The sequence below is a fragment of the Corvus cornix genome, chromosome 1 (assembly GCF_000738735.6).
Source record: "Corvus cornix cornix isolate S_Up_H32 chromosome 1, ASM73873v5, whole genome shotgun sequence".
Taxonomy (NCBI): Eukaryota; Metazoa; Chordata; class Aves; order Passeriformes; family Corvidae; genus Corvus; species Corvus cornix.
Window position 1 is genome coordinate 20879059 of NC_046332.1, and position 27034 is coordinate 20906092.

At 40.7% G+C, this 27034-nt stretch overlaps 1 protein-coding gene across 4 annotated transcripts; it reads right to left on the minus strand.

The window, feature by feature from the left end:
* Window positions 1–664: 664 nt before the first annotated feature.
* Window positions 665–24643, minus strand: TFG (trafficking from ER to golgi regulator). Of its 4 annotated transcripts, none has more exons than XM_039558188.1 (9): window positions 24485–24643; window positions 22024–22128; window positions 20184–20392; window positions 13387–13470; window positions 12398–12544; window positions 10766–10933; window positions 7915–8055; window positions 3877–3966; window positions 665–1444 (listed from the first exon to the last, which is right to left on the minus strand). In XM_039558188.1, exons 3-9 carry the CDS (start codon window positions 20365–20367, stop codon window positions 1086–1088), a joined length of 1173 nt encoding a protein of 390 aa, XP_039414122.1. In that variant the 5' UTR covers window positions 20368–20392; window positions 22024–22128; window positions 24485–24643; the 3' UTR covers window positions 665–1085. The 4 variants fall into 4 exon arrangements, with proteins under 4 accessions (XP_039414122.1, XP_039414118.1, XP_039414134.1 ...); XM_039558184.1 differs by having other exon boundaries at window positions 665–1447; XM_039558200.1 differs by lacking the exon at window positions 10766–10933.
* Window positions 24644–27034: the final 2391 nt, after the last annotated feature.

Genomic DNA, 27034 nt, shown 5'->3' on the forward strand with positions numbered 1-27034 from the left:
TACTGCGTAGCTGTGGGCATAGCACTATTTAAGGATGCTGAAGGTAAGAATATTTTCACTCGATTTCCTGATTTATCTTTAGGAGAGTTCAAGCTCCAGTTCATTTTTTATTTCCTACTTAGTATTACATATTCCTAGAATCTGCAACATGGAAAATATTAACTGGGAGACTGTTTTGCCCTCTGCTGTAATATGGTCTATTGAATTCATTATAGCCCTCGCTCTGCTTTTTCTTGGCTCAAAATTGAGTCACTAGGATTGCACTCCCAAGTTCTTCTGGGTGGCAAAGAACCCGTGGAAAGTTGAGGGTATTCTAAGAGCTCTTTTTTAAAGATACATATTTGGTTTAAATTTTCAAGTAATAAATGAATTCTCCCCCACACCTTGTTAAAGCAAAATTGGTTAAGAGGCTTTAAGATTTTACAGATTCGTTTCTAACCATTTGGTAAAAGGGTCACTTGACAATTAATGACACCAGACAGCACAAAACCAGCTCCTGCTGTGAAACCTCTGTGAAAGCCATCTGCAGTCACAGCACTTCTCCATTTACACACTCAGACATCTCCCAACCCCAGCACCACTGCTCTTTACACCCAGCATGCACACTGGTCTTAGAGCGTTCTCGTGTTCAATATTGCCTAACTTCTAAAATCAAGATCAGGCATTTAATAGATTCAGGGTTTTTATTAGATTTTCCATGTGAACATTACAATTTATAATACATCATATCTAGTTTGACCTCCAGAATGAATCTAATTTAGTACATCATGGTATTAGTAAAAACAAGCCTGATAAGTGGGCTAAACTTCCAACTAGTATCTTCGTATCCTTCAGACAAGGCAAGCTAGAATGTCAATCACTTTACAGACATTTAAGTAGTGTTTTCCAAAAACCACCCAGCCCCAAATTAAACTAGGAAGCGAATACAATTTAAAGCAGGAAAGATTTGGTCATTTCCCTCCCCCCAGCAGAATTTAATTAACAGCTATAGTTTTGCCTCATTACGGTTTTGGATCTCAATTAAAAATCCTGGAGTCTGTCGGGATGGAATCGCACGTGTCAGTCGCCGTCTTCGGGGCAGCTGCTTAGCGGTAGCCGGGCCCGGGCTGGGTGTAGCCCTGAGGCCCGAAGGGCGGACGGCTGCGGGCGTAGGGGTTGGGCCCGCTGGGCGGCGGGGTCATGGTGCTGCCGGGCGGGGGCGTGAAGCCGGGCCGAGGCTGGAAGGTGCCCGGCGCCGCCTGGGAGCCGCTGTAGGCGGCGGGCTGGGAGGCCTGCGTGGTGTAGGGCTGCGGGGGGAAGCTGCCCGCCGGGTACTGCGGCGGCTGCTGCGCCGGCAGCTGCTGCGCCTGCCCCGGGAAGGTGGCGGCCGGGGCCGGGGCAGGCGCCTGGCTGTAGGCCGGGAACTGCTGGGCTTGCTGCGACGGGGGCTGCTGCTGGCTGTAGCCTGCTGGAAAGGCAGAAAGGTGGGGTGAGAGACACTAAAGAACCGTGGGTGCCTGCAGAAAGACCTTTTGTTTTCATGTTCACAGTGACAAACGCAAAACGATGCAGGAAGCACAGAAAAGGCAAACCAAGAGTGAGCTGCGAGTTTTCCTGCCCTTCACATAAGCGCACGGCCGAGGTTTTGGTGCACACCGTGGCAGCACAGCACACTGACAACAGTTACTATAAAACAGTTTTCCTGTGACTGACAAGAAATGAAGAAAAAAGACAAGGAGTCTTTTCCTTAATATCACACAAAAAATAAAGTCTTCATTGGCAAATGAGGCGAAATTCAACCCTTTTCCCAAATAAAACCTCCAAATTAAACTGTCATGAAAATACTCTCAGGGTTTAATATAAGTCATACCTTTGGATAAATCATAGGTGTTTTCAGTTCCTTAGAGTTAAATATGAAAAGGGTGTGTAGAACAGAGTACTTTAGCACAAAACTTCCATTTACACATGTCGCAAATTTGATTTTTCTGTATAAAACCAGCTTCCAAAGGGAATTTCTCTTCTCAAAAATTTTAAAATAGAACAAAGTCCTTTCATGAAGAAATAGCTACTTTTATCCATAATGAAACACACCTGCAGCTACTTGCAATGAAACCTCTCCAGTGACTGGAATCCTGTCAGCATTAAACACCAGACACACAAATTATTAAAAGTGCACAGCCCTAAATGGAAAGAGTAAGGGTAAGAATGCACTGGAGTAAACTCACCTTGAAACTGGCATCAAAATTTACTCATGAGACAAACCACTGAAGGGTCCATTTTTACAACCAGGTATAAATAGCCACTGTTGCCTAGTAGATCTACAAGAGTGGGAAGGGATCCTGCTCTTGGGGAGACGGGTTTAAAAGGAGACAATACTCATGGGAACTAAAGCAACACGAACAAAAAGATCCTATGACTCAACATCTTCAAAGGCTGCTGTCAATAGGTCCTCAAAAAAACACCCTGTTTCTGAAGATTAGGTTAATTGTGAAATAAGTTATGAGACACAGAGGTGCCTCAATAAGTTTTTGGTGGCGTTTCATTCATACTTGACAATGATGTTGACTGGAACGCAAAACTCACATTGCACTGCAACTTTCACAGGAACATCAGTAAAATGATGGATTAGATAATGGTAGGATATGACTAGAAAGCAGGTTGGAATTCCTTTGTTTGCCCACCCAGTTTTTAAGCCTAGAGAGTCAGACAGACCCTTCTACTTCCAGCAGGCTTGTTACTTCTGAAATTAGACCTCAGCACATCTGTCACTGTATTCTAATTACAAAGGTGGGGGGGAGAAATCTGCAGAAAACAAGATACCATTTAGACACTCAAACCAACCAGCTCTCACACAGTGCACAGGAACAAGGTCTGAGGTACAAACCTTCAATCCAAGTATTCTAGGGTTCTTATCCAAGCTAAGCATGGAATTTCTCCGTGAGCTCTGCAAATCCTCTCATCTATATAAAAATTGATCAACTCCTACTTTGCACCAAGAAAAGGTCACACTGGCTCTGAGTCACTTAATGGGAGTCTTTTGTTTAGTTTAAGGAAGATTTTTTAAAACAAGGAATGATAAGTGCTTTGTATCATTTTCTAAAAGTATTAAAGCAAAATGCAATTTGTTACAGAATCTACTCTTACAGGTTCATCCCTAAACCTCATCGGGATTTATCATTCCTAGCATATACTAAGCATTCCTAGATGCCAGCTACTTCTAAAGGAAGTAACTGAAAAGTTCTGAGGTCAAGTTTATTTTTGGTATACACCAAAGCCAGCTTTTCATATTTCACTGCACATAAACCACTAGTGCACTAAAATATTCTTCTGCTGAAAGTCTACTGTCACCTTAAGGTATCAGCAAAATCAAAAACTAAAAAAAAACCTATCACTTGAAAGTTTCTCTGGGATTTACAGTATTTGTAGTAGCCAAGGATTTACTGAATGACAACTACTGTGTTTACACCACTAAATTTTGCACATGGAGATCATTCTAGATGCAAGAAATAGGGGCCATCTTTAGATACCTTCAATATTTAAGGAAGCTAAATTGGGATGTTTCACTTGCTTGCTAGAATCTCATGATTGCAGAAGATAATCCTGAAGGCTGCGCATCCTTCAGGTGATTCATTTTGCCTGCCTTTCTAACAAGGCGTTCTGCTGATTAGTAATGAAGTCTGCCTTCAATCAAGTAGGACTGAGACAGCAGAACTCTGACTACGTATCAACAATGTAAACAGCTACAGTGTTCTCTTCCTGGCAATAATTGTGCCACTTCCCATAAGGAACCTGGGCAGCCCAGCACCCTGACCTGCCCCACAGGGTCAGGAACTGCTGACAGGGCCGGGCGCTGCAGGAGAGGTCCTAGAGCTGAGCTGCTGTTGCAGAGCTGCTTACCTGGGTACTGCACGCCGTACTGCTGCTGGGGCTGAGCCTGCGGCTGCTGAGCAGGGTAACCAGGCTGCTGGTACTGCTGATACATCTGACCTAGGGATTAAAAACGCATTTCATTGAAGCCCAGTACCCTGGTGCATTACAGCAAACAATACCCTGACAGTTCAACATCACAGAAACAAACCCAATGACACCGAAGTACAGATTTTAGTTGCTGAAACATGTTGTTCTGACTAAATAATGTTTATCTAAAGAGTTCTAATTTGGTATGTGAGGCTTACTATTGCACATTTTCAGAGGCTGCCAGAAGCTATGCACCTTAGTTAGCACTACTCTTGTTGGTAACAGACCAGGAATCTTTAAACATCTCCATTACTGCTCCAGAACTTACACTGTAAATTGAAGTACTTCAGAAGTTAAACATGTCCTCAGATTGTCTGTTTAGATTAGGTTTTTAAGACCATTTCTGCAACCAAGTACTGTAAGCAGAGTGGTACATTATTTATGCTTACCACATTTTCCAGATAAGTCATCCATCTTTTAGCATCGCCAAGTCTTCTTAAGAGACCCAGGGGTATACACCCGAAGAAAAATAAAACCATACATTCTTAAGCTTGGGTAGTCCAAGTCAATGCTTATTTTTCCTACATTCACTGTTTTCAATTTCTTGGCCAGAAGAGGCAGAATATTTGTTTAGACAACCTATGGGTCCTGTTGAGGCTTTATGCTTCTGCTGTTTTTCAATCTAGTAAGTCACAGTCAAAGAACAAAATCAATTATCTGCCAAAACTAAAGCTTAGCTGAACTGAAGCAGACATGGAAACTTTACTATTATGAAGTGTTACTGTATTATTATTCATTCTGCAAAGACCAGCAGACTGTATAAATAGACTGTAAACTCTGTCTTTGGAGCCACACCGAGACAAAAGCAACTTGACTCTACTCTGAGTCCTCCCAGACAGACCCCTGTCCACACTGATTTAAACTCCTTATTTCTTCTTTATCTGCATTATTTGTAGCTGAAAGGAACACTATTTTACATTCACACTAAGGTGTTCTGAATACTTTATAATGATGCAGTCACTTAAACTATTATTTGGTGCGCAATTATTGTGGGATGATGAGAGTGCTGAACACAAGGCTGGAAGAGAATTTAAGCCTGTTAGCTTGATGTTTAAGAATTAGAAACTCAGAAAGCGTGTTTTCTCTTTCTTAAACTCATTTGACACGGGGAAGTTCTGGGAGAATAACCAGCAGGCTGCCCGTCCTGGGATAATTCCCTGCAGGCTAACAGAGAGACCACACTGGCACCTGCTGGAAATCCCAGGTAAAGGCATAGCAAAGGAACAGCATGGAGTTTTACCAAAGGTTTCTGAGAAGGCTTGCTGTCTTCTCCAAGGCTGAGGCATTACTGAGGAACAGAGAGGTGTTCCAGTGCCATTCAAGAAAACATTTTAAATTTACAGCCATGAATACAGGCAGGGATCCTATGGGTCCTCAGACACAGAGTCTTCTCTCTCCCTGGATTTTTATTCTGAAAACTAGATGACCTACAGCATCAGTGTCTGGTTTTGTACTTAGCAGTGCTTATTGCAGTGAAGGATCTGCCAGCATTTACCATTGTTCCTGTGCACTGAAAAAGACCTTTAGTCTGATTCAGAATAAAGACCATTTATATATATTCACACAACATTCTCTTCCCTAGAAGATCATGAAGTGCTTATGGGAATGAGATTTTACATGTATTTCAGTAAGGACTAAAAAAACAGTATTACATAATTGGTTCTTCTCTGTGTTCAGGACTGAATTTAGTGGTAGAAAAGCACCGGCCACAAAACACAGCACTGTATTAGAATATCTTTGCTGGATTGATTTAATTCAAATTAGTGAATACTGAAAACTTCTCAAGGGAGGCAGTCCTTCAGTAGTATCAGCACACAGAAGTGAGTTGAGTTGGTATTCACATGTAACAACAACCTAATAACCAATCATAATCATCACAGCATTTACTGGCAGAGAATGCCATTAAAAAATAATCCCTGATATAACCAGAATGACTGACACATGACTGGCATCACCAGTTTACTTGTATCTTCAAAATACTGGGAAAGTGTGTGGGGGAAGCAGAGCTTGGGGTGTTTTGGGTTTTTTTAAGAAGTGAACTAATAATTTCAAACTAGTTTCAAAACTAGTTTCTAACAGAATCTGCTCTTCACCAGCAGTGCCATATATGTGAGTTCATCCTGTTGAAAACCTAACAATCAAAACTTATCCAAAGTTCTGGCTGGGTTATGGCTCTATGGGGACAGCACAAGCCCCCAGTTACGACTGGACTGAGGTGCTATCAAACCTCAGTGAAGTATGGAAAACTACTCCATGTTTCAAAGGAAAGTCTTTGAACACTGTGGAATAAAGTTGGTAATTGCAACTACTTTACCCAGCTTTGGTAAGATGCTGATGTTTATCATATGCATACAAGGCACAGCAAAAGCAATCCTCCTCATATTTCTAATGAACATTCTCTGATCTCTTCCCCAAAGACTAAACCATGGAGTGAAGAAAATATAATCAATACTTAAAATATTGCAGTAGCAATAATAAAAACTATATAAAACTAAAGATCAAACCCTTTATAATTATTAGTGTTGCACTATACTTTCCTTGATCCAAGTTTAGAAAAATCACATCTACTCTGATACATGAGCCTAGATAACTTCTTCCCCAAGTAAGATGAGTTTTACTGAAACAAATACTTTTCCCCTTCCCTGGTGTTAGCAGCCATACAGGATTCCAAGCTAGTGTTGCTAGTGCTTTTAAGTGTTTCATTTCTTTGTTTCAGTTCTAGTTTAACAGCAACACTTAAAACTTCTTACCTTACTGTATTAAACTAAACTAAAAAAAACAAACTCAAAATGCAAATTCAGTAGCTGAGAATATGGTTTCTGAACATTAAATTTTCTGGCTGCCAACAGAAGAACCTGGAGCCCTTTTTTGCAAAAGTAACTTTTATACATAAATGCCAAACCACTCTAAGCTATTTAAAGACAAAAATGTCTCTTGCTATAATACTTGACTAATAAGCAAAAAAAGGCTGAAAGCTGCAAAAGAAGTAACCTCCACTGCAACCAACAGTATTCATACCTCTTTAAATATACATAACTACTAGCTGTTCAAATACTCTGCTTGATCAAAATATTACTTATTCCCTTCAGGCAAGACAATCCAAGTGACTATGGATACTGTGACCACCATCTCATACGTGTTGAGCATTACATCATTAAAGCAAGCATCAGGGGGCTCTCACTTGTGCCTACACCAGCACAGAAACAACTTTATATTATTCTTCATACGGAGGAAGAAGTAGCAAAGCAGGTTATTTCACAGACAGTTTAATCCAGAAGTGTGCAGGTCAAAATGCTCAGCGCACTTAGAAAATAGGAACAGAAAAAAATGATGCCCAGATGTAGGAAACCTCAAAATAGGTTAATTTTGAGAAGTCGCATAGCATGTTAAAGGGCATAGTGCAAACAAATCTGAATAGCAGAGTTAAGACCTTAAACTTTAAAGGACAGCCAGGTGGGGCTCTCAGGAGTTATAAGGAACTCCATGCATTTAAGATGTTACAAGGTTTAACTTGACCAGCACAGAGCCATACACAAAAAGGAAGCAATGAAATAATGGCTCCAGTCTGTCAGATAGAAATGATGAGTAAACAACACTTCTAATACATAGTAGACAAGTCCACAAACTGTTAGTTGAGTGAAAGCTCGACACAACACACAGTGTATGACACGAGCACAGATGCAAGCAGAAAACAGTACCATGAAAATTCTCTCATGTTACACCGCCTGCCCTTTCAAACAGAGCCACTGCTCCACCTGCTGTTTCTGTACTGAACAGCACGGGCAGCGAGGACAAAAGCTGTTCTGCCTAGGGGCATACATCGATTTGCAGTTTGGTATCCACTTTGGGTCTGCTAATTGAAGGCAGAATCAGACACCATCCTTCACATCCCGGACAATAGAAAAGCACGGTACTTACCTTCCACCTGCCCCGTCTGTGGCTGTGTGCTGGGGTAGGGCGGCTGCTGTGCCTGAACCCCAGGGGGATGGGCTGCAGAAGAGGAGGAAGCTATGCTGTCCGGCGTTCCTGATCGCTCTTCTGCAGGGGCACTGGGTGGTCCTAGAGGAGCAAGAACAAGTATGTGAGATGAACAGATGTGAAATAAAAAATTCTCATATAAGAATTTTTGCAAATATTTTTAACGTTTTTTCCACATCAGATTTACATCTGTGTGTCATGCCCAAGCTAAAACTAAGTGTATATTTATACATCTTAAAAGTATTTGAGGGGGGGAATTTTCCACCTGTCTCTAGATCACTCAGATTTCATTCTTTTGAGGAACTTAACTCATTTGTGAGTTAAAACCCTTCATGATAGCATACTTTTTCAACAGCTTCAAGAGTTAACCTTGTACACACACACACCAAGAGCTGCCACGTTTGGACACAACGTGCACTTACCTATTTTTTCTAATCTGGAGAAAAGGTGAAAGGTTGTGATGCCATGAAGATTTTTTGCCTTTTCTTTTATATCCCTTTTATACCTTTTTACAACTTCTGTATTCTTAGTGCTTTTTCCCTACATTCTTGAACTTGTTTGTCAAGCTGAGAGACTAAACATTTTAGAAGCTTCATAGCTAGGGATCAGTGTGCCCCAGACCCCAAGGTCCTCTCCAGAACACATTCTGTAAACTGAGATAGAACCATCCAGGAGAAGGTTCCTTGGGGAGGGGGGCTCACTTGAGCCTCTCACTGGGGAATCTTTGATAGATATGCTAACTAGTAAAACCTATAATGTTATACCAGATCTATTGTGGGTGTGCATTTTTGCAGGGTGCATTTCAGTGCATTTGACCCGGATATAATGCACCCAAGGATCCTTAAAATAAATACCAAGGTAAAATCCCTTTTCCCCTTCTAACCGTGTATGACTCTTGATTTTAAGACCAGGAAAAGGCATCAGATGCATGGAAGTATCCAAATGGATTAGAGAACCACATGGACCAGGCCACAAAGTGTTTTACTGATAGTCAAATGGCATGTGAACAGAAAACCGCCAAAGAGGTGTTAAAATCACACTCCCAGACAGGATATGGCAGGCTTCAGTCTAAAAGCAATTGACTGCTCTGCTAATTCTGAAAATATTCCAGCTGGAACCCAAAGACAGCATGGAATCAGGGAATTCAAATTTTCTGTACATTAGTAAGAAGTTCTGAAACACACATGTGAACAAATATAAAATACTACAATTTAATGCAAAATATTTTGTTAGAAACATGGAAACTTAAACCTGGATCTTTCCAACTGTATGAATGCTATAAGACTCTACTTTCAAATACACACTTAAAGTTAAGCACAAGTACTACAGCTGCTGCCAATTTGCAATTTTAAGAATGTTATATTTACACAATATAAATATGCATCCAACAAGCCCCTAATTGTGTTTTCATGTTAACCTTATTAGGGGAAAGTTAATTAAATTTGCCTTCTTCTTGATTTGCATTTATATACATAACTGCAGGATTACAGCTTTAGAAATGGGATTTCTTATATCCTGCTTAAATGGTCCTCTGTGGAGGTCTTTGTACGTTCAATGAATGGTCAAGTCAGTTCAATCTCTCAGAAGCAAATATTGAACTATCACTGCTCAAAACATTAACTGAAACTGACAAAACCACTCATTCAAAAATTAGCTCAAATTTTCTGCCAGTTGTGCTTCACTTGCTATTGCTTACTTGTTCAGAGAGCCCATTGCAAGTTTTCAAGTACCATCAAACCTTTTTCAGGCTTGTGAAAGAACCATGCTGTGACAATACCCAAAATGTGCCATGGAGGAAGAGATCACACAATAGGCCTGGCCTACAGACCAGTACCTCACACTGAAGTCAACCACTCTCTGTGGGTACAATTTTGAATCCTGCACAGACACAATCCCACACCTATTCCTTTTACTCCACACTTTTGCCATGGCAGCCACACTGAAGAAATAAGCTCCAGATGCTACTGGCTTGCTCATCTGTATCATCACTTCATATATTATATAAAACTCACTTGCTCTGAAGCTGAGAGTACACAGCAAATCCTGTTAGCTAACAGCAGTTTCATTTTCATGTTTAAATGCACCATTAAACCTTGCCAGGCCCACACAGATTCTGTGCAAAATCACTTCCCTATGTTCTGCATTGCACTCCTTATCACATTCAACATTGCTTTTCTAGCTTCAGCTATCCTGTCTCAAACTGATGGCATTCAGTTTAGTATAATCAGTTTTCATATGCTCAGCATTCTACTAGTAGGGCCAACAGTCCTCCAGCTCTTCAAAAACAAATATAAGTCAGACAAGTATGTTATTCCTTTCTGTTAATAGTACAAAAGTTGACTCTATTTACTTCTAACACGAGACAGAGAAAAGGTGGGGTCATATAACACATCCTGACTGACCCAAACAGCAGAAGCACAAGCCAAGAACATGAACTGCAAGATCAAACCCTAAAGCAGAGCAATGGGTTCTTCTATCACTGGCAGATAACAATTAAGTTAGTCTACACAATAGCTTTAAGTAATTCAAATTTTTTTAAAAATGAAGCCGTTTTCTACTCCAAGCTAAAACACAATGCTAAAATCAACAGCAACATTTCAACATTTTGTATACAAAAGTTAGCACACAGATACAACACCTTAACACAGCAAATTTTACAATTCTGAAAAGAAATAGTGAACACAGAACACAGCTTAATATATCCAAAATACACATGCTTTGTTACAAATCAAAACTGGAGTCATTGATTATGAACAGATTAAGCTTTCCTTTTCACCAGCCACATCCTTACCTGACACCTGATCATCTGTCAAGCCAAAGGCTGACATGACATTCTTGCTGATTTCATCCTGGTTCTTTAGTGGATCGAATGCAGACATGCTCGCTGCTATAACTTGAGTGGATGGCTTAACATTAGCGTCAGCAGCAGCAGGCTTTTCATCCCTACCATCTACAGCATCTACAAAGCAAAACGCCCAGTTACCAGCTCTCCAGAACTGAAACACCAGCACACACACATTGCACTACAGCAACCTTAACACCGCAGAGTTGAGGGCTTTAGAAATTTAACTGTTGAAATGGGCACATTAGGATAACAGCAAAGAATCACTGCTGTATCTGGGATGGATCACAAAGCTTAGGTTTCTTTCACAGTTACTTAAAGATACACTAACACTGAAGAGTATCAATATCCTATACCACGTGTTCTGAAATTCAAAGGCACAGAGCTCCTGCTTCAAACAAATGAATTGACTACAAAGAATTCAAAATAAGAAAAACATACAGGATAGTTCCAGCTTATGATGGTGTTTTATCACTGCAGTTTCTGGTTTGTACTCTACTTTTCTCCACTAATTTTTCCTAAGCTGATAGGTGAAGTTGAGATCTTTGCAACTATACACGTAACTGAATTGCTCAGAATTGCCTTGCCTAATTAGTGCTACATTTTCTGTTAAAAACAAACTAGTACAGATAGATACAGACTGGCTAGTTTTGTTTACACTCTTAGATCATCACTCTAACCTCCTTCCAAATAGGTTGTAACGAGAATCCATGGTATTCCATTGAAATTAGTATTTGCATATATTGTAGGAACAGGGCTGGGATTTTTTTAAGCAGCAAAAGCAGTAAAATTTAAAAGTGCAGATACAAAAGCAACATTTCTTAAAAGGCAGGCTGATGTTCTTCTTTCACCTCTTTACTCAGAGCACTGTACTTCATGACTTTGTGTCATTATTTTCTGTGTCCAGCTGACCCAAACTCTGAAGTTGAGCAAACAGAGATACAATGTTTGCAGCAGTACAACTGCCCTAAGCTAGGAGATCAAGACCTTAAAACTGTGAGAATAAGACCTTCTTTCCCATTTTGCCCTCCCCCAAAAATCCTTTCCCACTCCTACCTGCACCCTTGTGCTGCTTACCCTGAGACAGCTCTGATGCTGGTCTGAGCTCAAAATGTGTGGATTCAATTTCCTAACCTGGCAAAAAAAGTGGATATAATTTTTGCTGAATTCACTTCTTACTGTTTTAGTGAATCAAACTTGCTTAGCAACACTAGATAAGCACCAGAGCTAGCCCAAAGTAAGCAGAGGGACTACTCAACTGCGAGCAAGAACTCTTCAGCAACAACAAACTATTAATTTAGCTAAAAGCCCTTTCAAGACATTGCTGGGGTTCACAGGTGTTAGTTACAGTGTTTTCATACATTGCAACAAAACCTTGGATTCTGAAGTTTCATTCCTAAGTTAGTTCAGTGCTTTACTCCACATACCTCAAATGAAAGTTCAGTCTCTGAAATAGCTAAAGCTATTAAAAATTAAGTTCTGGGCCATCAAGCAACAATTAAGAATGATCCATGTTTCATTTTGTTAAACAGCACACCACTCTGCAAATCAAAGCAAACAACCCTTTGCCAGGCTGCCTACCACTCTCAGGCAGATTAGTGGAAAGCCCTGGATCCGCTGGTGGTTCTAAACAGTCCAGTAAACGATTGACTTTATTGCGAAGTTCTATCAGCTCTCGGCGCAGGTACTTCACCTGGTTAGATTCTAGGGGTCTCGGTTGTCCATTCACTGCAAGAAAGCAATTAGATAAACTTAAGACTGTAGCTAACATCCAGTTCTAACCTTCAGTTTAAGATGACAAAAAAAAATTCAAACTCTTACTTGCTTGTAGCATCATCATCCTTTATGGAGTTTAAAGTGACCAAGTTTAGTCCACACAGACTGAACTCATTCTAGAGCTTACTGTTCCTTTAATAGAATCTCAGTTCAGCAAAAGCTACAGTACCAAAGCAAAGTCCACAGTAAGCGTCCCTTTAGAACTAACGCAGCACACGCGACACTGCGGCAACTCATGAATCAGGTCAGTGTCCAGGTTAAAGGCAGGAGCTATTCCTTGGAACTAGATGCTAAGTTACCTACAGCAGCTTGAAAATACAGAACTTTTACACAAAGGCTAAAGGATAAATGTTAAGAGCTATTCAGCTCCAAGTAACTAACACTAGTTTGGAGCAGTGTACCAGTAACACTGTAAGATAATCGTCAGCTTCAAATTCTCATGCACCTGTGAAGAAAACCCTACAAATGCTAGAGAGTGGAAGATAACATGGAAAAGAGCACTAAGGAAGAAAAGAACCACTGATCACATGTATATGTACATATGCCAAATACTTTGAGCAATCTTATAAAAAGCAGGAGTTTCAATTTCCATTAAGTTCAGAAGTCTCATGAAAAACATCACGAGAAACCAGATATCATGTATTAATTCAGCAGTTCTAATGTACCAATTGCCTTTTCTTCACCTTATGAGCTGACAAATCTAAAGTTTTTTGTACCTTCCAGTGAAGCCTACTGCCTGAATCTTAATAAATATTATTTAGAAGAAATTGAAAAATACAGTCTTCTATACTTACCAAACAATGTCAGTTTAAGTATCCTACTGCATTGAATTGCAAATGAGAGATCTGAGCTATCAAAAATTGTTATAAGATCTCCATCTGAAAAGAATAAGAAAAAGTTACATTAAAATCATAGCCTGTGACTACTGAACTTTACATTAGGACAGAAATGTTCCTTCATTACTCAAACCCAAATTTCCCTATTTGATTGTGAGGTCACTAGAAAAAAATGTTTATTATTTTAGTGCAAGAATCAGCATGCAAAAAAATCATGCACAGAAGGTAAGACAGAAGCATGACTGGTTCCAAAAGTTCCAAATTAGCCCTTTGATGTTCCACATAGCACATCATTCTTTTACGTTTACATACAGTATGAAATATTAGAGCTAAGAATTTGCAAAGTCCGACACCAGAAAGAATGATGCTACCAGTTAAAAGTGAAATGCCTCTGCTGAGTGCCTCCAGAACCATGCTGTTCATGAACACACAGGAGTCAGATAAATGGCCCAAACCAAACCCAACTCAATTTTTAAAAATCAAAACACAGATGCTGACAAGGGAAAATTTCAAATGTCTAGAACACTTCCTCAGGTTATATTCAGAACACATGAGTTGCAAGACTATTACCATTCCCTTGCTGAAAAACAAAGTTCATGTGTAGAAGTGAATATTAAAGATCTCTCTCAGCATTAACACACAAATAAGTATGAACACATGAAGATGCCAAAGTAGTCAGAAGAAAACTTCTCTCAAACAGGAATTTGACATGAAGTCACAGATCTTAGGCATGGGTTTCTCCCATGTCACGTCAGAGGATCCTAATGAATTTGCACACTGCCATCAGTCACAGGAACTATATTACAACTGGATGGAATCATTTATTTTTAAGATACAAAGGGCCATACACAAAGCACTGATCACCTTTAATCGTATTAATTAATCGTACCTCAAAAGAGATACCAAGTTCCCATTAAGTCTGGTCTCTCACGATTTTTGAGTCAAGAAAAGCTACATTAACATCTTTACTTACTCAACAAAATCACAACTAAAACAAGACCATTGTCTTTGGCAGGACAGATTTTCTAGTGTTTAACATATTCCACAGGTTATTAACAGCTTAAATGAACCCAGGCTAAGCAGTGCAAAGGAAAGAGTGGGAGCACATTATCAGGAAAACAGGTACTGGCACAAGGGATAGCAGGCACACTTCCTGCCAGGGCAGTTTGATGACTTCGAACTGAGGTGAAACACCATCGAGTGATGTTTCACCTTGAAAAGCAACAGTGTTTAGACAAATGACACACAGCTTGGAACAAAGCCAACTCCAGGCTGCCCAGGTTCCTCCAAAAACGCTGTAGCAAGCAGGCTCTCTGGACAGACACAGGAACACGTTTTCCATTACAGATTACTGCCTAAAAATTTTGAATGTATATAAATTCCTTACACATTGGTGACAAAGGCAAACAACCTGTATATAAGTTATGGTTAAAATTTTCAAATAAAGTAATACTTCAGTATGAACAGTCATAAAATATGTGATACCAAGTCAAAAACAGCTCAGAATTTGAAGAACTACATATTCTCATTTTGTAATACCTGACTACAAGTAACACCTCTGCAATGGAAGGTTTTTTTAAGTACAGTATTATTAATAACACCTCACAGTGCCTGTCAGTCTTCAAAGAAGGTGCTTTCTAACAAAATAAAGTTGCAAATACTAATGAAGTGATGGCATAAAAAGTAATTTTCAAGTTTTCCCGAAAGAAATACTGCTGCCTCCAAAGATTTTTTTTTATGCTCTGTCTCCACTTTCACAATCTCAAAAGACATCTGTTGATAGCAGTATCAGTCATGGATTCTCTGACTAGAGACTGGAAAGTCTCCAGAAATGAGGGCTCCAAACCCCACCAGGCAGCCTGCTCCAGTGACACACTGCCCTCCTCGCCAAAACTCAGGCTCAGCCTCTCAAACTGCAATTTCTGGGTGCTGCCATCCGGTGCTACTGCAAACAGGTCACATTCAATGGTCTTTGCAACTCCCATTCTACTCTAAGCTGCTCTGAACTCTGCCCTCAGCCCCCTCAGCACAGTGAACAAGCCCAGCTCCCTCCCGTGCTCCCTGAAGGCCACCTGCACAAAGCCCCTCCCTGTCCTCACCACACCCTGCTGGACCCTCTGCAGCTTTTCCAAGTCTCTTTGTCCTGGAGTGCACACATTAAAAGTGAGCACAGACAAGCAGCCTCACTGTTGCCACCTCACCAGTGTGAGGAAGAGGAAGACCAGTGTCCCTGTTTGCCATTATGATCCATAACGGGACTTAGACAATCAGACTTAATCAAAGTTAAACAGATTTTTTTTTCTTTGGCAGTAAAGGGGGATGGGATGAGGTGTGCATTCCCTCCAACTCACACACTTTCTCCAGCTTTTCAGTAACCTTTCCTAAATGCTGATACCAAAATCCACTGGTGTCTTAACACAAAGCCCTTCTATTCCTTATTATCCTGGTAACACAATAAATGATAATTACTTCCCTTAGCAATCCACAACATTGGCAAACCATCCTTTGATGCTCTTCTGTCATATCAGTCAACACTCAGATTCACTGCCTGAACAAAGATGCATGTTCTAAACAGTCTATCCTGCACAGTGAAATAAAAATGCACATCAATACACATGGCTTATATGGATTAATGTCATCCAAAAGAACTGGGATCATTCCATCTCAATTCTCCCTCACCTACTTTAACCTTTAGGTTGAAGGCATTTTCAAATAATGAATAATTACCTATTTTAAATTGTTAGCAGAAAAAAAAGGCTGAGAAGCACCAAGTACAGAATCTTGTTAGATGCATGACGTCAGTTCTGTGATTCCTATTGATAGCCACCAAGTTATTATCCAAGTAGAGTATATGCCAGGATTCATAAGATATATGTCAAGCCATAGAAATAGCTGACAATTTAAGTATATTAGATTTAGCAAAAAAACTTTTCATCTTAAGGAATATCAATGAAGCTTAATTCCTGTTATCATGACACACAATTACACAATGTTAATTATTTTCTGTTGGAAAACAGAACAGACCTTCCTTTATTTTCTCTACTAATCTTGTTATTTTAAGAACTTATCTTTCTCATTTTTACAAGGGACACAGCTTTCCCTCTCTACAATTTCCCATGTATCACATTCTCTGCTATGCCAATTATAATTTTTTTATCTTTCTATAAACTAGTGACACCCTTAACTAATGAATGGACTGCAAGGTATTTTAGCGTTAATGCTGCATCACCATGATGCATTTCAACCTTTATGACATTAGAAATCTGCCTCATTCCTTTGCCCTGGCAGCTGTTTCCTCATCTACTAAGCTTCATTATCTACTAGATTTATCTACCCTTATATTTCTCATTTAGTCGATTTTTGAAAAAACAAAACCAAAACAAAATCCCACACAAACAAAAACCCAGACTACATCAAAATGTAGTTTTCCTTCACTGATAAATTTCCCAAAGGCTGAGAGATTACTGACTAACACAGCAGCTTGAATACATGCAGTATGAGTAAACAATCCATTATTTGCTCTGACACGGAGACACCAACTTCTATTTTAAGGTAATGAAGAACAAGAGCAAAAAGGCCAACCTCACATTACACCCTCTGTTTTAAATTCAAGCATAACTTAAAAAAAAGTGAAGTTCTTGTTATTGGCTCTATAGGGCCTTTTAGCATGTGCAACTCAGTAACATGGCGTGCTTAAGATGCAATTTTACTCTTTGATTCATACAAATTCACTGCTGACAGTTCTCATTAGTTTGTTTGGGGTTGGGGGTTTTTTTGCTGACATTGGGTTTTACGTGCTCAAGAAGATTAAATAGGACATGAAAATTGTTTCATATCTAGCAGACCAATTGCCTTAGCTCAGGAGTTTGAAAGATTCCAGCTTGAATCTAGAACTTGACTTCACAAAGCAATATTCAACCTGAGACTTCTTTTTAAGCACCACATAAGCTAAATACAATGTAGGAATATGGAGGGGTAGATGAAGCATTCTTTGAATGCTCAAAGACTGTGCACATGAATTTGGAGAAGACACAGATGGACATTGTTAGACCAGTTTAAGATACCTCCTTGTAACAGATCCCGACAAGCATTCCTGCAGGTCTTAGGGGAAAAATAACAAAATAGAAACAACTAAAATATATACATTCCAATGCACCTCATGACTGAAATAGATTTAAAGAATCTTAGCTTAGTTGAAATGAAGTTAACGATATCACAGCTCTCATATGACAAGAAAATTGAGGCCTTGTTAACCTTTTCCTTGATCACTTGCAACTACCTCTGATACTAACATTTATTTGTTTTTAGTAGTGATGATCAGCTAGGATAGTATACACTGAAATCACAGTGGAATAGGAGTACATTCTGTGTAGGGGGTGAGCTCTGGCTGGATGCCAGGTATCCACCAAGGCCATTCTATCACTCTCTTCCACAAGTGGCTGGGCAGAGAACATACAGTGAAAGGACAAGATACAAGACAGGCGCAGGGAGAGATAACAAATTGATTACTGTCATGGGCAAAACAGACTCCAGCTTGGGGAAATTAACTGAATTTATTACCAGACAAAATCAGAGCAAGCTAATGAAAAATAAAACAATCTTAAAATCACCTTTCAACCCCTCCTTCCTTTCCAGCCTCTATCTCTTCCTCCCCCAGGGGTGCAGGGGCACACAGAATGAAGATTATGGTTTTTGCCACTGCTTAGGCAGAGGAGTCCTTCCCCTGCTCCAGCTTGGGGTCCCTCCCATGGGAGAGTCCTCCGTGAACTTCTCCAATGTGAGTGCATCCCACTGTCAACAGTTCTTCAGGAACTGCTCCAACATGGGTCACTTTTCCATAGCGTGCAGTCCTTCAACAACAGCCTGCTCCACTATGGGTCCCGCCCAGTGTCACAAGTCCTACCAGGAAACCTGCTTGAGTATAGGCTCCTCTCTCCATGGGTCTGCAGGTCCCTACCAGGAGCCTGTTCCAGCACAGGCCTCCCACAGGGTCACAGCCTCTTCCCAGGCATCCACCTGCTCCAGTGTGAGGCTCCTCCAGAGGCTGCAGCTGGATCTCTGCACTTCCACTGATCTCCATGGGCGGCAGGGGCACATCCTGCCTTACCATGGTCTGCACCATGGGCTGCAGGGGAATCTCAGCTCTGGTGCCTGGAGCACCTCCTTCCCCTCCTCCTCCACTGACGTGGGTGTCTGCAGAGCTGTTCCTCTCACATATCCTTGCTCCTCTCTTCTCTGGCCACAATTACATCTGTGCTATAACTTTTTTTTTCCTTTTTAACTATGTTACCACAGACACATTACCACCATTTCTGATTGATTCAGCCTTGGCCAGCAGCGTGTCTGTCCTGGAGCTGCCTGGCTTTGGCCCCCCCTGTAGCCCCTCCACTACCAAAACCTGGCCACACAAACCCAATACAATTCTGAGACAAAAAAAGCTAAAAGTAAAAGCAGGAAGTCTCTAGACTGTAAAAGACAACCAAAGAATGAACCCGTAATTACTGTCTCCATCATACACCATTATCTTATTTTGAATAAAACAGAGACAGTAATATACACTAAAAACCCCAGAAGAATATACTTGAAGAACAGGTAAGAATGCAAAAAAACCCAAAGTAACTAGAAGCTTTAACCTGAAGAAAAAGCATCCAATCTCCTTTCACCTTTCTCATTCCAGAAAGTAAAAAAAAAAATTACGTGGTAAGAGGGAAAACAAAACCACCACAAATCCACTGAGCACCCTCCCACTACAGATCAAGACCCAAAATATTAGGCCTACACTGCTTATCTATTTTGATAAGCAGCATCACAAAAGCTTCGTGAACCTAAAAAAATTGTCTCAGGGTCATTCAAAGTGAAATTTTATTGATTAGATACAAGAACAAAAGTTATTTGATATTTTAGGTACCACAAACAGCAATGAAGTTTCCTAGGCCTATTAAGAAAAATGAACCTGACTACTTCAGTAAAGTAGCACTTTTTACTGTATAACACCGTAATTATCACAGTCTTTAAGAGACTTTGGATTTTATCACTTCATTCCAAGTTTCATTTTATCAACACCATCCCTCTGTCCCAGATTAAGTCATTTATCCATTCCCCACTGATATTCTAAGAGGAAAAACCCTCCAATCACAACTTTGTCTCAATGCATCTCAAATAGGGCCCTTTTCATTCTGTGGAAGTCCTTAAGGTTATGTTTGTTTTAACACTAATTATCAATATTTTCTTTGGAACAACCAATGTGCAATTCAAATGGTCCCATGGAGAAACGACAACTTTTCATACATATTTCAAGTTAAAATTATTATTCTAATCTTTACTGATGGATGAAAACAATCAAGAATTAGTACCACATAAATCATGTTTTCAGTCTTATAAAGAAGCTTGTGTTAGGTCATACATGTTTATTCTCTTTTCACCTTCAAACCCACTGAAAACTCAAAAAAATGGTTAAATGAGTGAACAGAAGAGAAACCTGCGATCAGCTTCCTGCAACAGCAAAAAATGTACTTTCAGAGAGAAAAAATGGAGGAAATATTTCAGAAAAAAATTGAGTAAATGTTGTTAAGAGAGCCTAACAAGAGATACAGCTTCTATATTGTCTGATTAAAAAGATTTCACAAGAAATCACTTGCATTTGCCCATGACACTGGACAATTCTGAAAGGTGAATTTCAAAGTTTTTATCCATAGATAAAACATATCGGAACAACAGTAGTCAACTAAATTTCAACAGCAGTAATTAAACCTTACCTTCATCTTTATATTTTATTGTGACTTCATCATTGCTCAGAAGTTTTCCTCTAAAAACTCTTTGCATCATTAGCACCAATTCATCATAGGTGATATCTTCATTATGAATAGGGATTCTCCTAATATCTTCCCCAAGCTGAGCTTTGATGATCAGCTTCCCACTTAAGTCCAGCTGCCCATTCATGGTGGATTTCTTATCGCCTGCAGACCTGTTAGGAGCAAAACATTAAAAACATTTCAGAAAACTCAACTGTTAGTTATTTTAGTCTATCTGATGACAGTTGTGAAGCTTTACATTATCATCTGATTCGATTACTTTTACATGCCCCCAGTTATGAAAAAGAACAAATGGCTTTTTTTTTCATTTAAGAAATGACTGCCAGAACAAATATATCAAAGATTACAGGCTGTAAGGTGGCTTTACTAAGGGGATCAAGCTGAATCATGTATTTTTTCTTGAACAAAAGTGCAGAGCTAAACACCCATTATCACATGGATGATCAGAACTGAGGGTTCTTCCCCAGACAGGAAGATACACAATTTTTAAATTTTGATTGAGATATTTTAATCAAGATTTCAGACTTTTAAAAGCGGTTCAGAAGACCACACATTAGCTACTCATGGGGCTCAACACGTGGTCAGAACAGTCTGTTACTCTCAGCATTTTAAGAAGTGAGCAACTGCTCCAACTTAATAGGAAGTGCAACAAAGCCATCTTGTGTCCTAGCAGCACACAACATATACTTCTGTTATACCTTTATCACTTTATGTAAGAAAATTTTAAAATTACCACTTTGTATGAAGCATCTCTCACTTGAAAACACAAAGGCTTTACATTTAAAAATCTGAAACTACAGTGAAGTTACTCAAAAGAGGAATGAGAAGGAAAAAAAACCCCACAAACAAGAGATCCAGGTAGTTAGTCAAATGTGCTCTCCTATTTTCACTGCTCTGGACAGGGTCAAAACAATAGATCTGGAATGAGGAGCAACTAAAGAAGCAGTTTTATCTTAACATTTGAAGTACAGTTACTGGAGATCTTAAAATGTAGACAGCCCACATCCAAATCAAGATTTCTGAAGCCACACGCAGGCAAGTATGTTGCTCATTCTCTTGTGCAAGAACTCTTCTCAGAGATATGCAGCTATTTCTCCCTTACCTTTAAGGATGTTGTAACACAGTGCCTTATGAGAAAAATGAATTTTGCTATAGTCAGTCTATTTTTAAGTACTGCACTAAAAATTAATTCTCTCCTACCAGAAACAAGACACTCAGCTAAAGCCTTTAATACATTCCTTGATGCACCTGTATAAATTAAAATCTACTGTTTTCAGTGACAATATTTTGCATTAAAATGATACAGTATGATGCTATCTTTAGATTGCAATTAAATTTCTGGTGGGGTTGGTAATTAACTTAATATAAAGCAGATTTCAGGCAAATCTCTTTGTTTAGCCCAAAGAGATAGAAGCAATTATTGAACAAAACTCACTCTCCTCACCACACATAAGAGGAGGTAGGTGGATACAGTCTAATTGCAGGGAAAAGGGACCTGCAATTAACAGAGCCACGTTGCTGCTGAGATACTGTGATGAAACAGTGAAGTTTATAGTATTGTTAATGCTCGCTAATGCATTATTCAGGTTTTGCAACATAGGAGTCTTGACTGCAGGCACATCAACCCATTCTGATTAACTTTAAATTAGATTTAAAAGCATAGGGTTCTGCACAATTTGGTTGGTTGTTGGATTTTTTTTTTATTTAAGCATTAAAAAATAAAACAATATCGACCCACGGGTTTCCTTTCATTTCCTTGCCAAAAATATCCATTTAACATTACCTTGTCTGTTTTAGTGATGCTGGATTATTGGACAGTTTTCCCACCTCACTTCAGGACTGAGTTAGGACAAGCCGCCATGCACTATCAGTGCCAGAGAACAGTAAGCTGCATCAGAAAAGAAACATATTTACAGTCACACTTCCCTAGAATGACACAATTCACATCAATCTTTCATTTTAGAACATTTTAGTGAATATACCCAATTTAAAAAGCCCTTGCTTTATCCATAATGTAACAATCAGATTTACACTTTTGAGTATTATAGAATTTGAGTTCATCTAAAGTAGATCTTGAACAAGACTTCTAATTTCATAATAGAAGATTATTTTTTCTAAATTTTCTAATAGCATGTAGGAATTCCTAACAGTAATGTATTCCTTTCCAGGACAATCTCCAAGAGATGATTTAGCATACAGAACAGTCCAGTAAGGAACACACCTGGCTCCTTCCTCTGACCCCACGGGTGTACCCTACTGGCAAGCTCTTCTCTCTCACATGCACAGCTGATTTCAAACATCCATAATCTGGTTTTTAGATGATTCACTGCTAACCAGAGAAAAACAGTAGGTTCCCCTCATCCACATAAAGCTGGGCTTCCCAGCTCTCCTCTTTCAACCGAACTGGAAGTAAACTGGAGCATAAAGGATGAAGGCAGAGAACAAGCAAACCCCAGAGAAGACACAAAGCCACTCTCTGGTTCTCAAATGCTGGCAGCTGCTCCCCTCATCCTGGGTATGAAATGCTTCCCTTTAAAAAGGGTTGTGCCTGCTCCTGACAGCAAGAGACTGTTGTGACATACTAACCAGGTGAACAGCAAGAAGCTACTTTTCTGATGCCTGACTCATGTTTTATGAAGTGAGTAAGGCATGAAGATAGTGCCCCTTTCACCCCAGACCTGCTACAGCTCCACTGCTAAGCTCACTGCACTGGACAAATACGGGATACAGATAATGCATCTAAGAGTGGTTTAACCAAAGAGTTCATGTAGCTACCCCCTCGTGTTGTTTAAACATTAGAGCTGAGCACTGGTTTTGCTTCTTCAGCATTACAATATATGCTACTCAGAAACTGTTAGCAGTAAGAAATGAACCTCATCTCTAAGTCCTAAACATACACATTTTGGTGAACACATAGCTGAACTCCTGCAGCCTTTCAACAGCTTGAACGTATCATTCGTATCTTTGTGCAAGGAAAGGAGCTACTGAAATGACTTACTTACCAGCATCACCCAGAGAAACCTCCTCTCTATCAATGACTATGAAAAGGTAGCAGGAAAATATTTAAACGCGCTTTTTTTTGGTCCAGCTGTTCTCCATTCTGCTTGAAGGTGTCCAGATTTAAAGACACAGATTCTAAACACTGCAGCTGTTTGCAAGCGTTACAGAAAACTATGTGAAACGTTCAAATTACTGAATTACACAGCATTAAAGCTTTTTCCCCTCACTGTGACACAGCTGAACGGATGACTCCATTGAGAGAATTTTTCAGAGAACACATCCAGAATGCACACTAATGAGCTTTTTAACAGAATCAACGTGTGTCTACTTTCCTGGGGAGGCGTGGGGGGGAATCAACCAACCAAAAAACATTTATGTCTCCATGTTTCCGATTAAAGATTGCTTCCCATAAGAATCACACTGACAATCTTTCTAACCTTCCTGGTGTAGCACATGCATTTAGCAGGTACAGACGTTTCCTCCCCTCCCGGGTCACTTTCTATTCACATCATGCACTAATCTAGGTGGTGCATGTGGACAGGGACTGCCCAATCTAGGCCAGTCACTTCAGGATCCCCTCTAAAACCAGCATCCCATCACCACATCGTATTTCACTACCATTTTTGCACAACAGCAGAGAAAAACAGCCTTGCCTAGGCAAGGGAAGGACAGGCACTCCTGTTTCAATTTTTCCTGTCAAAACAGGGTTAAGGATCAGGGTGAAGCCGACAGGAACACGGACAAGAACTGCCTCCCAAACGCCGCTCCGGAGTGAGCCATGAGTCTTCCCAAGACAGCTGGGGGGGGTGAAGGGAGGGAGCAGAAAGGAGAACAGCTCTTTTCGGTTTTCTCCAGTTCCCATACGGGCAGGCCCGGCCGAAACAGGAACAGGAGTCACAGCCATTCCCCGCCTGGCAATGAGGAGTCGGCAGCTCCTGTGGCTCCCAAGGGAAAGCGGCTGGGTGACCCAGGGACACCCGGCGTACAGAGGAGGGATCCCGGATCTCCCGCTCCCCCGGGCCCAGGAGGCCGCGGGGGCGCTTTCCGCCTCCCTCAGCCGCGGCCGGGGGGACGCGAGGGGTCTACCGGCCCCTCCGCCAGGGGCCGCGTCGCCCCTGGCACCGGGGAACGATGGAGGGGAGGAGGGGATGGTCGCCTCACCCCAAACCCAAGGCTGCCCCTCTCCCCCTCCTTCCCGCGCCTCCACAGACGGCTGCCCCCAGGAGCAGCCCCCGCTCTCTTACTGTGGCTTCTCCACCGTCCCGCCGGTGCAGCCCCCCCCGTCCGCCCCGCGCGAGCCCGGGCCCGGCCGCGCCGCCCGTACGTGGCAGGGCAGAGAGAAGGGGCCGGAGCGAGGCCGGGCCTGCGCGAGCCGCGCGCCTGCGCGCTCCGCCGCGCGGGGCCCCGGCCCCTCCCGTGGGCTGAGGAGGGGCCCGACATGGCCGCCCGGCCGCTGCTCGGCGGGGCCGCGCACTGACATGGGATTTCATTCGAAATACGAGCCTTGGCCTTCGTAGGCTGGTGGTGCTGAGAGAAAAAAGGGGCTGTAAAATTCCCCTGTACTTGTTAGACACCGCCAACCACACACAGGAGCCATTCATCCTTGAATGGTCGCATCCAGGTATTATTATCGTACACTCAACACGCACTCACACTCTCCTGTCTTGCATCCAGAGCTTGTCCCCCTAATAGAAAAAACCATTAATCTGTAGCTAATTTCCGGAGTTTTGTCAGTCGAAGGTGCGGGAATGGATTCGTAAGGGCGCCTCTCCCAGATTTACTGGAACTGGACCTCATGTTACTCTGGGATATTTGAGATTTCTGCTGCCTTTCTTCATGCAGCAGCGAAGCCACGCTGTGCTGGTACTTAGGAGAGAGGTGCCTATGCAGAGCAATCTAAAGCACAACTGTGCTTAGTTATTTCCTGGGGTTAAAGATGCCTCTGAAAAGACACCTTTTCCTTTAGTATCTTAAAAAGCAAAGCTTCCAAATAGTGTTTTCTGCCAGGACAAGAAAAATGCCAGTTGTTTGATTTTTGTAGTATTTGTCCTTGCTGAGAGCTCTGTCCCTGCCTGAGGAGCGTCCAACAAGAAGTAAGCAGATTGAAAATGGAGGTGAGAACTTGAAATAGAAGTGAGAAAAGAGGAACACGATACAAATTTTTATTCTAAACATTTCAAGGAGGAGGAGGAGCATGGTTCAGGAGGCTTCTTTGCTAACTGTTACAAAGTATTCAGAAAATATTTGGGTATTTTTAATGAAAAAATCTTTGCTTTAAAAAATATGGGAAAGATCTGGAAAACTGGACAAGATTATACTTTCTGCCGCTCATATTTCATACCTTTGTACTGATGATTCAGTCCTTCCCCAATCCATTTCTTTATCAAAGCAGTGTTTCCAAGGTTTTAACAAGAAACTTTGTGATCCCTAAAGTCTACATATCACAAACAATACCAAAGTTCACTACACTATGAAGATAAATATATTCCACGTGTAGATAAGAGCTGAACTATTGTTCCTGTAACAATTTAGCATATAACCTGAAAAAGATCATTTTACTTTGTTCAATTTCCGAAATTAGGATTCCCCAGATAAAAGAAAAAAAAAGCCATAAAATATATAATTTGGAGGGTGGGGGGGCTATTCTGAAAATGTTTGTATTAAGCAAGACATGTTCAGTGTTGGCTATAACAGGATTTTATTCACATCTGAAATACTTAGAGACAGGATGCTTAATTATTAAAATAAGTCAACATTTCCAATTCAATACTTCAAATTCTTCTTGGGACTTTTGATTGTTTTCTGGGACAATATGGAAACAATATTTTTATTAGTTTTTTAAAAGAGATATTCAAAATTAAATGGGATGTTCTTTAGAGAATACTTCTCTTTGTGGGGAAAAATATCAGTGATTAGAAATAGTATCACTTATTTGAGGAGCCATCCTCATAGTGCCTAGCTATGTTTTACAACACAACCAAGTATCATCCTTCCTAAACCACACAAATTTCTAAAGGAAAATTTCTCAAGGAAATTGAAGGAATTGCCAAAAGCAAGCATTATACATTGGACTTAGAAACAAAAAATGGATGCCCACAGATAAATGAACTTCCTGTCCAAAAAAATAAAAAGTATGGACTACCTACCCTAGGTAACTTTTAATGACCTTCTCTCCTTTTTCTGGAGCAGTAATGATGAATTTCAGCCTTGTACCTGATGTGACTGCTCTTTTTGGAGGCTTATCAACACTACAGAACACTTGTTTTCTGCCTCATAAGAGAGAGCATGGGTTTCTAAGACATGGAGGACTTTTCAGGACTGATCAAACACTTCTATGAAGACACTCAAAGTCTCATGTATAATGCACAGTGTATGTATAACTATGCTGCTTGTTGATTTACCCTTTGGTTTCTAATTAAATTGTATTTTTACTTATGAAAGGGAGAGGAGAGCTACAGTGCATTGGCCACGTTCAGCAGGCCTGGAATATACAAAGGGCATAAATAGAGCAACTTCTATACATCTGTACTGGAGTATAAAACTGATTAGCTCAGGTCCTTTCAAAGACCTTGGAGTACAAGTCACCAAGAGGCTCTGGTGCTGCCTGCCTGGTTTGCAGTCACATTGTCCTGCCAGCACGTGGTCCCGCTTTTGGCTCCCCGTGGTCTCAGCTTATGATCTATTTCCAGCTACATGCAGCTGAGGAACTGTGGCCATCATTCAAGATACCTGTGAGAGCTGCATGAAACAAACCATGAAAAATGCAGCATTGCATTTCACATATCTGCGGGTTT

What these genes read in the sequence shown, in the direction of transcription:
- TFG (XM_039558184.1), bottom strand. Translation starts at nt 20,367, where the DNA reads ATGAATGGGCAGCTGGACTTAAGTGGGAAGCTGATCATCAAAGCTCAG. An exon ending in ACTTAAACTGACATTGTTTG is followed by an intron (nt 12,545 to 13,386) that starts GTAAGTATAGAA and finishes GCTTTCTTGCAG; the next exon opens with TGAATGGACAACCGAGACCC. An exon ending in ACAGACGGGGCAGGTGGAAG is followed by an intron (nt 3,967 to 7,914) that starts GTAAGTACCGTG and finishes TTTAATCCCTAG; the next exon opens with GTCAGATGTATCAGCAGTAC.